The sequence below is a fragment of the Gallus gallus genome, chromosome 1 (assembly GCF_016699485.2).
Source record: "Gallus gallus isolate bGalGal1 chromosome 1, bGalGal1.mat.broiler.GRCg7b, whole genome shotgun sequence".
Taxonomy (NCBI): Eukaryota; Metazoa; Chordata; class Aves; order Galliformes; family Phasianidae; genus Gallus; species Gallus gallus.
Genome location: NC_052532.1, coordinates 33,942,199 through 33,958,071, shown reverse-complemented (window position 1 = coordinate 33,958,071; position 15,873 = coordinate 33,942,199). Strand labels below are relative to the sequence as shown.

Sequence of the window (15,873 nt, the reverse complement as noted above, 5' to 3'; positions counted from 1 at the left end):
TTTGAGTGTCTGAGAAATAAACACAAGTTAATATTTCCTTCCTAAAAATATTCTGTGAGGAAAGAAATCACCAGTCATTTGCTGCACCAAATCACTAGCTCCGATAGCCTTAGAAACAGAATGGATGTTTAGCTGGAAAAAAAAAAATCACAGTCTAAAAATCACTTTCGCTAAGATCATTATTTCAAGGAAATATATTGAATGTGCTATTTATTTATCCAAGCTTACCTCGTGAATTTGAAAAGAGGTTTTAAAACATAGGCTGGAAAATTAAACCTTGTTTCTTCTCTGGATTTCACCAGAACAGAGAGAACTAACTGCTTTATCTAAAACTACTCTGCGATGTTTAAAAAACCTGTGATTCTTTCCACGTAGCTGTGATGCAGAAAAACAAATTCACAACAACAACAGAATCCAAAAATGAGTAAAGATAGACAAGGATAGATCCTTTTTCATGACCGTCTCCATACCGCATTTCAAAGTTTGGGATTTTATGTGTTCATGTCATCAATTTTAATCTGCTGAAATGGAAGTGTCTGAAAACACTGATGGAAAAAACAGGTACAGGCAGAAAGCTTCCAGCACTAGACATTTCTAGTCATCTATTGGTGCTTTTCGTATGGTTCTTAGTAGATTGGGAAAAGCAGGTGGCCTCAGGATCCTGTCTCCTAACTACAGAAAGATAGGGTCATAATTTTTTTGTTGAATCACTGCTTGTGGCAGAGCAGTATTTTTCTGTTGTGCCTTGACCCCAAATGGACAAAAATGAGGAAGCCTTCATCTGGCTAATGTGACTATTGAGCATTTGCCAATTCATCTCCCATGCAAGGTGATGGACACTCTCCTGAGTCAGTCACCGCAACAGTTGAGTTTTCTCAGAATACCTTCTCCTTTGAAAGGCATTAATTCATTTGATCTTTTGCAATAATAAAGCTTTATCCTTCCTGTTTGCTCAACAAGCAGCTGCAGGTCATTTCTGTTTATTTACACACTCATGGTACAAGTTTCTGCTTCGATTACAAGAAACTTTACTGTTTTCACCCTACTTTTTTCTTCATATCAATTATGAGAGCTATCCTAAAGGCACAACATGCTTGTTTTTACAAATCATATGTATTATCTGTTTGTTATTTGGAACACTTAAAGAACTGAACATACTGTAGCCTCCCATGTAGAATACAGCTGCTGGGATGATAAAAACCAAAAAGTACAGTCTTTTTTTCATAAGGATTAGATGAAGATGCTTCCCTTGATCTATCTTAGGGGTGGGGGTCTATGTTAGGGAACAATCATTGAACAGTTTAGCTGCTACCAAAGTCTTCACTTATATTAGCTAAAAAAAAGATTAAGTAGTAAAAAATGATCAAAATAATGGGTACGTAGGCCATTACCACAAACTTACTGCTTGTCTTTACTAACAATTTCAACCTCTTCTGGCTTCTACGTACCTGCTTTTCTGCCCTTATTTTTAAATTGCCCATTCCTTAAGTCTCTTTCCATCAAAACAGAAGGTGGCTGAACCTTTTAAGAGAAGTACTTCTCACCCCATTTTCATGTCTAGAAAAATAGTTGTGAAAAACACGAAAACTATAAGAGTATAACTATTGTCACTGGTCCCACTTTTTCAATTCCTCATTCTACTTTTAGCAAAGAAGAACAAAATCATGTTCCTCTCCCAGCAAAAATACAGTGCCCCATCTTTACCTGCTCATCTTATTTGATATGATTAATCACAAACTTACTGAATGTCAGGGATTGTTCAGCTTCTGTGACCCACCTTCTTCTGTAGCTCTCATTATCACTCCACTGCTCTTTTTCTGTTAAGTGCCCCCAGAACTGTCCCTAAACCACACTCCTATTTCCCACATACAATAGTGTAAGGTATAAAATATGATTAGCTTATTCTTTTGGCCATGTTCTTATAGCTGGCTTCCTCATCCTGTTCCTTTCATTTTTTATAAAGTGTGTTTAATTGCTAAAAATCTTCAAAGCAAAGACTTCTTTTTATTTTTTGTCATGTTATGAGTCAGAACATTTGTAGCTACCGCTGGTAAGTATATAGAGAACCAACCCACCTTTTATCTAAAGGTATGGTACTAATAAAGCACAACGGGACTACATACAGCTTAATCCTAATGCAAATTATTTGTAAATGTTTCTTTCATGAACTGATCGAAAGAAATGTCTTGGGTAATTATTACGCTAATTACACTTTCCACTAAAGATGAGTTGTATTAGACATTCCCCTGCAATGCTAGTAGCCTACAGTGTTAATATATTCCAAAAGAAGAAAAAACAAATCAAACATCCAAGTACAGAGATGAACATAAACCTCAGTGGTTCCGTCTGAAGGAAAAAAAGGAAGTTAAGTGTTGATAAACATCACAAGAAAAAAATGATGCAATTGATGAGAAAAGCTTTCAGTTGAACTAATATCTGCTTGTCCTGTAAGAGTTCACACCGCCTGCTGAAGTTGGTGACAAAACTCTCATTTCTCCAGGAGCACTGTTTGCATTCCAAAGAACGTACATTTCCCATAACAACAGACTCTGTTTAGAACTAATCTTTTGTATTTCATTCTACTTAGTGGATTAATACTGATAGAAATGAACAGGTAATAATAGTTAATAGAAATACAAATCAACAATAATGACAATTTGGCTAGAGCGTGCTTAAATGCAGAGAATGTCAAGAAAATGTGTTTGCAGGCATTAACAGAGAAGAACCATGTCACACAAAATGATTCTCTTAGTAACCCTCAGCTGTTTTCTTACACGTAGCCAATGAGCTTAAGTGAAAAAATGAAGATTAACATCTCCAGCTTCAGACAAAATAGGACTAAATCAGCTAGTCAAATCAGCTACTCAAATTGCTCTGTACTTTTTTTTCCCAGAATGTTTACTAACTCCCTCTGACGTCTATGTTCTGGAAAGTCCAACTAATATTTCAGCATACCATAAAGACATTATATGTACACAATACAAACAGCAGGAGACATTTGCTGCAAGAAGGCTCAGCTCATTATTGTGCCCATTCTTTTGACATCATGACAATATTCTCTAGTACACAGTTTCTTGGAGAAGCCAGAGAGGAACATTGCTTCTGCTTTGAAAAAGATGTACATTCTCCTGGAAGACTGCATCTTGCTTAGAACTGAGAACATACTCTTCAGAACAACACATAAATTATTTACATTCATCAAAGCCAAAGAAAAGTCAGACTAACATGACCACTTACTCTCCTAACTTTGCCCAGATAGCCAGAGCGACTCTCAGTATAATTTCAGAGCCTTCAAAGAATACTGAATCCCAGATCTTCAGAACTGTATGGTTAGGAAGGCAAGTGGCAAAGAGGGTAAGAAACCACTGCATTGTGAAGACATTCGTAAGAGGGGGTTCATAGCCTCCTGAAATAAAAAAAATATAAATGCTTTAAATCCTTTGTAATTACCATTGTTTTACATGATGTATGAATAGCATACTGAAATTCACCTGTCATTCTAGTAACCCCTGTTACTGGGCAAAAGTTTCTTAGCATGGAGCTAAAGAGAAGCTGAGAAAAAAAAAAAAAAAAAGGACATATATAGTCACCATTCATTCTGCTGTATTGCCAAAAGCTCTAAGCAACATCATCCACGTCGAAAAACACCACTAAGCATCTTTTCTTAACAGCAGAAAGATTGCTCTTCCTTCTCTATAACGACGTAAGCTAAAAGCCTTTTATTAAAAAAAAAAAAATGCAGTTGTATTTCTGCAGAAACTAATGACATAAGCAGTCTTCAGTCCTGATGCACTAACAGCTGAGAAGAAAAAACTGTTAACACATCCAGTTTTCCTTTCAGCTTGTTAAAAGCTTCCTACAAGATTTAGTAGCCTGACAAACTTGCAGTTTTATTTTCTCATTATTCTCTGAGAACAATTTGTGTATCCTAGCATCAGCTGAAGTCCGTGATCCACAGAGGCTGCTGTCTGTGAAAATGCTTTCAAACAGCAAATGCTTACTTGATACACTTTCTTAGTTTTCATACAGTCTGAGCTGTCATGAGTTTATTTATATGTAGCATGGTTGTACATTTTAGAAAAGATGAAACCTGGGTGCCCTTAGCTTCCAGATGGAGGATAGGGGTGAGGAGGAACCTCTCATGAACGAAACAGCTGTATTTTGATAAAAAAAAAAAGTTGTCTGGAGGAAATGCTATACAACAAAAATTCACAGTGCAAAGCCAGTTTTCAGGTAGTAACCCAGGAAGTAGCTCAGCTGCCATTTGCTCATGTATTACAACTCTTCTCAGAACAGCTCTGTAAATTCTAGCAACTAAAAGCAGCAAATGGTTAGATACATATCACGAGTTAAGGAAAGAAACACTTTTTCCATGTATTTTTTGTACTAAGCTGTACACAACAGTGGTGGCACTCCATACATTTTACGTCCCTGTCAACATGTTTATGTTATGTTTGCAGTTAACTATGGGACCAAATTATTTCCCTCACTTTTCCTGAGAGAACTGACAATATATTTTAAGCATATCCATAATGATCATCTTTCACTTCTAACAATGTAAAATGCATATTTTCTGAGCAATGTATTCATGAAAACACTTGAAAGACTATTTTCAGACCCGTGCTCAAATGAAATAATAGCAAGAAGGAAATTAGTAGCATCTTCTGTTGAACCTACCTCCACTTTCTCTGTTAGCAGCTCTTTGCAGGGTGTCTAAGTGTTGGGACAGTTCAGGAAGGTTCATTCGTAAAAGATCTCGGAAAACAGCCATATCCACTGAGAGAGCACGGAGATTATTGACAAAATAACTATCAGGAAGCACCTTATCAATTAGGTAAATCATGATCTGTAAGAAGATAAATATAATCACATAGGACTTACTCCCAGAAGATAAGTCTCAATAACAGAAAAGAGATATAAAATTCTAAATTCTGTTCACAAAACTACAGGTTAGAGCCAGTGTCAATATATGCCTCTGACATCTCCATTAAAATGGGGAGTAAACATCATTTTAAGTATCCACAGGTACTCTAACTTACCATAAGCAATCCAGATGCAAAGGCTAAGACAGCCTCTTGAAGCTGCTCAGATTTTATGAACCATTAATGACTGAAATCAAATTCATGGTAAGCTATGCCCAAATTGGAAGTATTACTCAAATCAAAGGCAACTTTTTGCACTTTTGATGCTAGAGTTGTTTATGAGATTTTCCAAATTGCTGAAAAGTTCCATTATCCCTTTTCTGGTTGTTAACTGCCACAACTAGAATACTCATCTTCTAAAGAATCTTCTTTTGCTTCTCCAAAATGAAAGATAATGTTCTTTTAAAACACCCCTCATACATCTCACTGTGATGTGTTAGTGCATACTGCACTTCATCTTGTCATTTTAAGAGGTGCTAAAGTAAGCAGCATGAGACAGTTTAAAGAAACATGTTTCAAGTAAGATAGCTCAACGACATGGGTAAAAATGCATTAACTGGATGTTGCCGAGCTTCTGAAAATGAACAAACGGAACAAAGAAATATAAATCACCTTCTGTATATCAGCAGCCCAACAAAAGACTCTGAACTTCAGGATCTTTGACTAGTTCAGTGCCTGCTCTACCAACTGCATCAAGAGAGTCTGCATGTGGTCACACCATCTGCTTCAACACTCCATTACTCACTAGCTCACCAGAGAGTTCTCAATCCTTTCTAACTCCCAAACCCCCTCCAGTGCCACTCTTTCTCTCTAACGTCTTCTTGCAAACAGGTATCTTTCCTCTTTAGCTTATCCTACAATTTCAAATGACAAAAGCTGCACCTTTCACGCTGAACCCCTACTCCTTCTTGGGAAATTCCAGCCTTACAAAGCACACATACTGAACATGGAGAAGAAATAACTTTGTTTTCCAGTCTCATTTTTGCCAGATAAGACTCATTTTGTATTGCTAACACACTTCAGTGATTTATCTCTTCAGGGCCCTTTAGTGCCATCCCATTGCTTCTTCAGCAAAAGCAGCCTGACACAGCTCATGGTAAGAGATGACACAAAAATAATACAGAGTTCCAAATAATCAATTTGAAAATCCTAATCATAAAAATAGGGCTATCACGTTTCCTGTACTATCATAATGTGTCCTAGGAGCTTCTGGACTGTATAAGATAAAATGGAAAACAATAGCTGAAAGTACTGAATAAATTTTTAGCACAAATTATTCAGAGGAAATTTTACTCTGACAAAGTAAATATAGTATTTTCTTACTATTATAAGTAGCTCTCTAGAATGATCTAGAGTGGAATTGAAAAGGTCTAATAAATAAAATACTGTAATGGTTAACGTAGCTTTCAACCTACTGCCTGGGCTATTTCTTTTCATTTTACATATTTATTTTGTGTGTTTCTACAATTAGCTTTAAAACGCAGTAGATTTCTTAACTGCCATGTACGAGGTTGATAACAAACTGGAAGTTTTAGCTAAACACAGGATTTGTGTAAAGCCAGTAGCAATGCCATCTTTTATTTATTTATGTTCAAGCTCTTGTTTGTTTGTTTGTTTTGAATATAGTTTGTTGGTTTTTTTTTTAAACAGTAATAACATTCAAACTGTCCACCTTTAGCTCAGACAAGATAATAAACAATTCACAGATAAAAATCAATCTACTTTAAGTCTTGGCCTTTTTGGCTGTCTATATAAAGTTCACACATTCATTTACTCTTAAGTTCACAAGTAAAAGCAATCCTCAACACTGCAACAAAAGATTACTCACTTTCAAGGCATCTCCCTCATTGCCTTCCATCACTTCCAGAATGAGTGCAGCTAGTATGTTAAAACCCTGACAATAGCCAACGGATTTATTCCACCTGGCATAAGCCAGCAAAACTCGTTTTAATACCACGCGATCTTGCTCCGCCTCCTGGCCACAGTAAGAACTGCAACCGGTTCGGTGAAGGTCCTGTAAAGGATAGCAAGATAAAGAAGAACAGACGAAAAAAAAGATGTTTACTCCCCTCCTCCCATTAGTTTTCCTGCCTGCCCCAGTTTTCCCTTCACGTCCGCCCTCCAAACACATGCTCTTCAAGTTGATGAGCTTGTTTCTTTTTTAATCTGTAAACCTTTAGCTTGCTCAACCTATTTCTCTTCAGTAGGGTCACGAGTAAGTAAGTTATCTAGAAAATGCTCACAGGAAGTCGTCACAGAAAATATCAGAAGATACGTATGTTTCAAAGAGGCAAAATATATCAGCTCTGTAATTTCTTTTTAAATCTACCTCCACAGAATGGTGTTTTCCCTTGATTTTAAGGATTTTCAAAGAAGTCAGAAAAATGTATTCTGTGCATATTAAACAAAGGCACATGGAAAAAGTATATTTTTTTCCTATCTCAAAACCACTTTCATTGCATGGGGCAACCACTACAATGTGAGTTGGCTGAGCATAATGTCGTGATTTGTTAATATTGAACAATACGGAAAAAAGGATTAGAGTAGATGCTTGTGTGCAACTGACACAGCAGCAATTTCAAGGCCTGAAGCTAGACGCAAAATTTCTAGCAAGCATCTGCCAAGGACTTCCACTTCAAGATATTTGTTCTAGAAACCATTCAAATTTTTGACTGGGATGTGCCCGGCATTACCATTACATTTGTGAAGAGGTAATTTGGGCTAGGAAACAAATACAGACAAAATCCAACTTTTAAAATGACCAAACAAAACAAGAGGAACTGCTTTTCTTTAAAGCAAAATATAAAATAAATTCCAGCCAACTAAGTTTTCAAAACAAAAACAAAGAGAGGTGTCCTTGAGAATTTAATTTAAACTATTTGTGGAAGGCAAAATGCACTACAGTTTTTCATGTTTCGTGAGTAAGATCTAAAACCTTATATTACCAAGTATAGATGACAATTGTAATAACCAGGAACACAAGGTACTTTGTTCCATAATTTAATTTAATTAAATTTAATTAAGATGATTATAGAAAATAAAGAACATCTCCTAGGTAAACAGACGAACACCTATATCACCACAGCAATATAAATCAGTTAAGCTCCCTCTCAAAAATTCCCTTTGTTTTACATATAAATTAACAACCAGCTGAGAAATGTACACAGAAAGATGCTTAATTGCTTTACTATAAAACATAATACTGTTTAACCCCAGTAAGTATTTGTGTTTATTTTCAAAATCTGTATTGTAGGAACAAAACCTTACAACCATCTCCATTAGCCTGTCATTAGTATGTCTCATAATTACTTTTTTAATAGAAATTGAGGAAAACAGTTCCAGTAGTAGCTTTTTTTTTCCTTCAGTTAATGCTAACCAGATCAATGCAAAAGACGGACCAAGGAAGCAGAAGAAATAACTTTTGTGGATCAAAGGGGATTTTTCCCACATGTGTTGGAAAGAACAAAATACATCCAAACACTATCTTAAATGTATATAATCACTTTTCATTTAAAAAGTAAAATAAAATAACAGTAAGTTGTCTACCTTTACTATCTGGATGCCCATAGAGTCATCATCAGGATTACTTCTTTCATTGAATGTGAATCGCATTGTTTTATCCCAGTCAATGGCAATACTATGCAAGTACTGATCAGCTAGGGTCAGCCAAACCTAGGAAGTCAACAAGATGCATTATTTCTCAGGCAAAATATGAGCAGTTTTTATAAGCACCATGAGAGGAACCTGACCAGCTTCAGCCAGCTGCAATCTGCTGTTAGACTTGACATATACAGGACAAAAGTATATTTAAAACATTTTTTTTGCAAAATTAAAGTAATACCTTGCTCCCTAAAGCAGAAAGGAGCGAAATGGTAGTTTGCAAAGTTGCAAGTCCATTTTCAGAAACCAAGAGACCTTCCAAGTTGAAGCCCACCTGCTGGTCATACCAGCTTTCCTAATCTCATAACCAGCAAGGAGTTCTATAAAGGATAAAACAGCTGCAGGCTTTCCTCTAAGTCCGCCACGGATCCATCTCCTGGAAATACCACATGAGAAATCTAGCAGTGCTCCCACTCCTGGAGGTCTCAACTTTCCAGAAGGAGCAGCTTCTAGTAGGTAGCATTTGGGACTAATCTGAAAAAGTATTACTTGGATCAGTATAAATTAATCTTAAAAAAAAAAAAAAAAAAGACTTCCTAAACTATTGGCACAACAGGGAGTTCTGAAAACAGACCTTGCCCACTTTTAAAACCTGTTAATTACCAAAACAGATTATGTATGCGTACTTAAGACAAATTATGGACCTTCATTAAACATTTGAGAAGTTCTTGAACTATAAATACACATGACAGATCATACGATGGCAACAAGTAATAATAAAGGGTTTTTATTTTCAGGAAACTAAAAGAAATTGTGAAAGCAAATGGGTCAAGTTTTGTAACAGCTGTTAACTCCCTCAATCGACAAAAGTAATTCGAACACCTCCCACAGATATAAACACTTAGATAATTGCATGGTGAAGGAATTTGTAGACAGCTCACAGAATCTCAGATTTTCTGCACTTAAACATGCCATCCCATGCTTTTTAAAGCCACCCATGTAGAGGATTAATGTTTCTCCACTTCCCAGCAGCACTTGGCACTGCTAATTTCTTACTGATTTTTGACTGGATTGTCTACCTCTGCCAGCTCTGGACAACAGATGTCACATGCCATAGCAGTAATGCAGATGTCAGCCTGCTCCTTCCACTGACAGCAAAGGAAGCAATCAGCATGCTGCCAAAACATCAAATGTTTCCGTAATTTTCGTATCAGTATCACTGGAAAATCATGAAATAGCAGTGAAAAGCACAGGCTGTGTAGAGGTCACCATCTCTGGAGCTATTCAGAAGCTGTCGGGACATGGTCCTGGGCAACCTATTGGACTAAACGACCTTCAAAGGCTCCTATCTACCTCAGCCATGAATCAGGTGATTCAGTGCACCACAAAAAAAAAAAAAAAAAAAAAAAAAAAAGAAAAAAAAAAAAAGGCAGCTCTAGAAGGCTTATTGAAGTGTGGGATGAGAACTTTTCAGGAAATAAAAAGGTTATTAAGATGATATAATTATTCATTGGAGCTGTAGATTAAAAATAGAATAGCAGTAGTGTTAGGATAACAATACCACTTACAGTCTCAAGTTTCCTTCCCCATTTTACAATTTGGAAACATAGCAAGAAGAAAACAGGAAAGAAAATTACCTGATGCATCAAAAATATATGGAACCAGATAGGCATTTTAAAAAGCTTTAAAAATAGTCTGTTGAGTAAAACTACATTTTTAAAGCTGAGACTGTATGCTTCATTTAGTTTTTTAAGAAAGTGAATACATACACATGTCTTTGTAGACTAGGGAAATTCAAATTCTGCTGAAGAAAGCAATAAAACAAGTTGAGCATAATCCCACTGGGCCCTTTTATACACCACTGAGTGCAATTTCCTTGCAATGGTGTACTCTACCATTCCATATCACTCCTGACTCTGAATTTCCCTATTTAAGGGACCTGCCTTTACCCCATCAAACGTATCCAAGAACATTCATTTCAGCACTAGCATCTATCAACTTCACCTTCATAAGCATCACAGCCTACACCAGAGATTTGCTCTACTTTTACTTGATCTTCAGCTGCTGCGGCAGCTTCACCAATACAGTTCCTTGGGACTGACAAATTGAAACAGTATCACCTGCTCTGCAGTAAGTTTCCTGAGCCTCAAGCAGAAAGAACCTGACTGGTGTAAATACCATCTTTACCTGTTTCCTCAGTCTTTCCAGATGCTGCATGAAGTTACCACTTAAGAAGGTAAACTCAGTAAAATCCCAGTAAAATTCACACTTGAAATTTTCAGTGTTGAAAAACATCAGTAATAGTGATGTTGTTCATCTCCCATGTGAAACTCAAAGGTGATGTGTTGAACACTGCATACAGGTCTACTTACCTTTCGCCGCCATTCTTTTGGTATGCCTGTCGGCAACCTGGCCACTGCTTTGAGTGCATCATGCCACTAAAAGACAAAATATATATATATATTTATATATATATAAAAATCCAGGCAAAAATTCACCATTAGTTTAATGCAAAAATGTGGCAACATCTACAATACTGCAGACATACACATTCATTTCATGTTGCTGTACACTTTTCAGAGTTCAACTGTTTAATCAATTTGTAGGGAAAATAAAGACTAATTTCTAAATGATATAACAACACTATAATATTATAGGACACGAAGATATAAGAAATCTCTGAAAAAAAAAAAGAAAAAAAAAAAAAAAGAAAACCTATTCTACATTCCAAATACTAATGGAACAATTTTCATGCAATAGCAAATAATATGCTGATATGATGACAGATGCATTTTTGAACTAGGGCAAGTACTTTAACTGAGGTGAGCCCAGTACTCCATAAGCCCAGATGATAATAATCCAATTACCTGCTGAAAACCATTTTGACCTAAAGATGGCTCAAGAGTAAATTTCAATTTTGTATCAACTCCTAGAAACAAAAAGGAAAAATAGTTATGATCATTATTTTCATTTAGCTCAAAAATAAAACTAGTTCAACATAAAATCACAGAACTTCAACCACCTGTGTTTGAGTAATCATATTTTAACCTGTTTCTGTGATTTATTGTCTTCACAGGGGATTCGAGGCATATGTTAAAAAGCACACAGAGAAAACGTTTTTTAAATGACATGTCCTCTTCAAATTAATGTTTTAGTTCAGCACAATTCATTTCACTAAAAATCACGTGGTTCGTTATTTTTAAAACCATATCAGGACGTGGCAAACTACCACATGAACCTTTATATTGTCCACAGGAGCAGATTATGAAAGTTGTTATACAGAATATTAGAAGATATGACTTGAATTACAATATTACACAAAATATTAGGATCTCAAATTTGGCCTACACGGATCCTGAGCATGGCATCTGCTATGCCATGACATGAAGAACTGTAACACCTCTACTCTGCTCTGCATTGTTCAGTTCGGCTCTACCATTTCTCGGTCCTTCCAATGCCGCTGTCCAGAGCTCCGGTGCTGAAGAGTCGCGCCGCACCGTACCGCATCTACTGAGCTTTCTGACATACAGAATGATGAAGCCTTTGTTTTCCCTCCATACCTTAATATCGTGCACTGCTCCATACTTAAATGTTACATATAGCTCACAGTTTTTCTAGAATATCAATCCCAACATTTTTACATACATATTTTAATAGTCTTAAACACACACACACACACACACACACACTAATTTGCTAGGTTTTATGTAAATAAAATCCATGCTAATCAACTCACCAGTAATACTCAGTGCTATGAAGGACTAAGCCTGTGAGTCTGTAAAAGCCTAAACTGTAGTGGCATCTGCTAGTTCTGGAATATTAAATGTCTTTCAGCATTTGCACGCTGACATGTGCAAACAGAGATAAGTAAATTAAAATGTGGCAATAAGCAACTTAAAAACCTTAATGCCTGTATATAAAGACAAAATACAGACAGACACAGACAGACAAAGCTTCCTCCCTGAAGGCTGCTTATTTATTTATTTATTTATTTATGGGGTGGGGGGGCAGAGATAAAAAAGAAAATTCACACACACACACACAAAAGCTTCATTTACTATTGCATTCTTGAGACCTGGGGACTGAGGCTTTGGTTTCTGTGCTTTAGATTTAAAAGACATGCTTGTCAGATTTAGAAAAAATAAAAGATTCAAAGCATAACACAGATGTCTTGAAAAATATTCAAGCATTAACAGATATTCCTGGAAGCAAGTGTTTATTAGTATTCTACCCCATAAATCCATGGCACCTCAGCAGAGACTCCTAATACTTAAGTCTTTTCATAATAATTCAGAACAGCGCAACAATGCTAGTAACCTACTAAGATGCAATCGTATCACATTTGCTGTAGATGTGAAAAAGGGATTCTCATTCCCTAGCAATTTTGTGGTAAGTATCAGAGAAGCCTACTACACACAAAGAGACATTGTGATCAAGAGCTTTTGTTAAGGTAACAGCTGACATGTTATCTAACATTGCCTGGTATCAAAGAAGCAATAGTCTTCCAAAATAATCATGTATTCATTTCCAACTCAACAGCCACATCTTAATCTCTTCACAGTTTTCTAAGATAAAGATCTCAGTAACAAGTTATCTCTTTGTCTTAAAATATTTTTAAAGAAAAATGCAACCAGAAACAAAGGCAAGTGCCTCAAATCCATGACTTTAACAAACCAAAGCTGACAATTAGGGCAGGTGTGAAATTAGTAGAAATTAGACTAACATCATGTGGTAAAACTAGACTAGACCATGGTAGCTAAGCCCTTCTGCAGCATGACAAGGACCTCTTGGTCAGGCTGTGTACTATAACTACAATATTATTTCATGAAGCCATGTAGTCTGTGGCCCCTTATTTGTTCCCAGTTGCCAGGCAGAAATATTCTCCAAATCAAATGATATGATGTTTCTGTGACATTGAAGAGGCAAGAAGCACAGGGAGTGAGCCACAGAACATACAGGAATGGTCCCTCATGCCTGTTCATTTCAAAGAATTCATATTTCCTAAAAACAGAAAATTATAATTTTTGTTCAATTTAAAAAAAAATAGCAAGTAAACAGATAAAAGAAGCTGCAATATGAACAGTACAAACTTTTTTTCCTAAAGATTACAAGGGCAAAAGAGATTGGAAAGACAACCCAGCCAAGAGCTTCCCAGGGTACCTGCAGGAATGCAGCCAGCCAGGTGGCAGCAGCACCTCACTGCCTGTTACATGCTTCTCTGCATGTGCAATTTCTGCACTCTTCAATGAATTTGTCCCTGGACTTCAGAGCTTCCCCAAGGAGATGAACTGTTATCCTTATCTCATCTTCTCTCAGTTCCTCAAACTTTTCTATCTCCATCCATTCCCTTCTAACAAGTTTTCCACCCTTGCATGTACTTCTCCTTTTGCCACCAGTCCTGTCATCCTTTTCATCCTGCCTATTCTTGCCCTAGGGAAAGGCCAGAGATGTCCAGAACTCCTCCTACAGTCTTTTCCCCCACAAACATCCATTGTATGCTACCTCTTACCACTGACCACCTTTACCTCTGCATTCAGTTGCTTTCTTCCCATAAACCTAAATTCCCCAATACCTTCTTCCCTCCTCAGCTCCCCACATCTATCCAACCCTGCCACCCTCTGAACCCATTTTCACTGTTTTTGCCCCTTTTTGTCCACCTTTTATCTCTGGGCTACCATTTTTCACCACTGTATATTATAAGTACACCTTTTGCAAGAAAGACTCCTGATCCCATGAACCTTTATCAACTTTTCTTACCAGATCCTCCACATGGACAGCCTGGCTGAAACGTATCCTGCATGCAGCTCTTGGGGACCGTAAGCACTGTAAGTACAACTTAGCTCTTCTTTTTAATCAAACCAGACAAATAGTGTCATCTGGCATACTACATATTACCTCTGCAAACGACACCTCATTCCTAAAAAAAATTAACCCATGTAGGCAGGAATGTGTTGGGAACATACTTGAATTAACCAGCTCCACAAATACAAGCATATACGTAAGTATGATTGTTTGGCATCGGTTAAATTTCTGAAGGGTAGAAGAATGCCAGAATATGGCCTGTTCTATGTCCTTGAAACCTGGTCATCAGAAACAACTACAAAAATTGTATTTGGAGAGCAATTTAAAAATATATAAATAAAACAAAAACAAACAAAAAACCAACCCCATACATACACATCTTTAAAACACCCACAAAATACAAGAAAAACAAGAAATCAGGCCTGTTAGCTTCCCCATGTAAAATACACTATGAAACCCCACAACAAAAGGATAAGAGAAGGAAGATCTATACCCAAACCTCAGGCCTCCCACTGCATGACCAAAGTGGAGCATATGACCATGTAATAAGCCACAGGAGCTAAAAAAAGGCATCCAGCCAAGTACTTGGATGAAGGAATCAAATCCTTGCTCCTCAGCTCCATGAAACAAAAAGATAGAGCCAAAGTCTGAGAATTTTTCAGAAATATTAAAACAGAAAAAACGTATGAAGACGGTCTGTTCTGATACAATCTGAAGAGCCATAGCTTCAAACTCACAAAGCACATAATTGTATGCTTTTGCCTGTACTTAAAAGGAGATGCTGAAACTTCTCAAATGGAAAAAAAATAAATATTTTACCAAAAAAAACCCCAAATAAGTAGCTTTCTGTGCAGTGGGATACCAAATCTGGGGACAAAAATGGCAACATAAACTACCACCTTATTGTTCCTTGCTGTTTCAGAAATAGCAAGATTCTTAGTCTTACCCTGTAATTTTTCTCTAAACATATATTTTTACCTGCAAAACCAGAAATAGCAGCTAAAGCTGCCATTAGAGCTCACTGGGATTTATCAAAGCACATCCAACAACTGGAGACCACATAAACTTCTCACTACAAATACACAGCGTACATAGATACTAAGAAAACCTGAACAAAATTTAACCAAGTTGATGTTTTAAAGGCTCATTAGACTCCCTGCCTCCATCACTCTAGGAAAGCGTGCATCCTGAATGACGTCACTGTATTTACTCACACTGAACAGCACACTGAATTAGCCTTAGGACTACAGTGTTTCTGGTTGAGCTTCTGATTGTGTCTCCAGGTCCCCACAGGAGTGTAAGTAACAGAGTGCCATTATAGAGATGTTGTTACCTGGAAGGCTACTGCAGGAGCAGGGGTCTGTGAGGACTACAGGTAAGAAATCCCTTCAGTAACAGCAATGCCATAAATCTTTACCAGAATCTGTTTAAGACGTTATTAGTAACAGCTCCAAAAACGAATCTCAAACACAGAAGCAGTCAGCACTACATGATTCCAAAAGCAGCCTTGTACATGAATGCCTGACACACAATGGGAAAATGACCCCTA

General features: G+C 36.9%; 1 protein-coding gene across 7 annotated transcripts in view; it reads right to left on the bottom strand.

Annotated features, from left to right (window-relative positions):
- Positions 1–15,873, bottom strand: part of TBC1D30 (TBC1 domain family member 30) — a 49,798-nt gene that overhangs the window by 13,246 nt on the left and 20,679 nt on the right. For all 7 annotated transcript variants that reach the window (XM_025154205.3, XM_025154209.3, XM_025154206.3 and 4 more), the window contains 6 exons: positions 11,390–11,451; positions 10,895–10,960; positions 8,469–8,594; positions 6,751–6,936; positions 4,678–4,846; positions 3,238–3,406 (listed from right to left, as the gene is read on the bottom strand). In XM_025154205.3, coding sequence (XP_025009973.2) covers positions 3,238–3,406; positions 4,678–4,846; positions 6,751–6,936; positions 8,469–8,594; positions 10,895–10,960; positions 11,390–11,451 — 778 coding nt within the window. The remainder of the gene's footprint in view (positions 1–3,237; positions 3,407–4,677; positions 4,847–6,750; positions 6,937–8,468; positions 8,595–10,894; positions 10,961–11,389; positions 11,452–15,873) is intronic.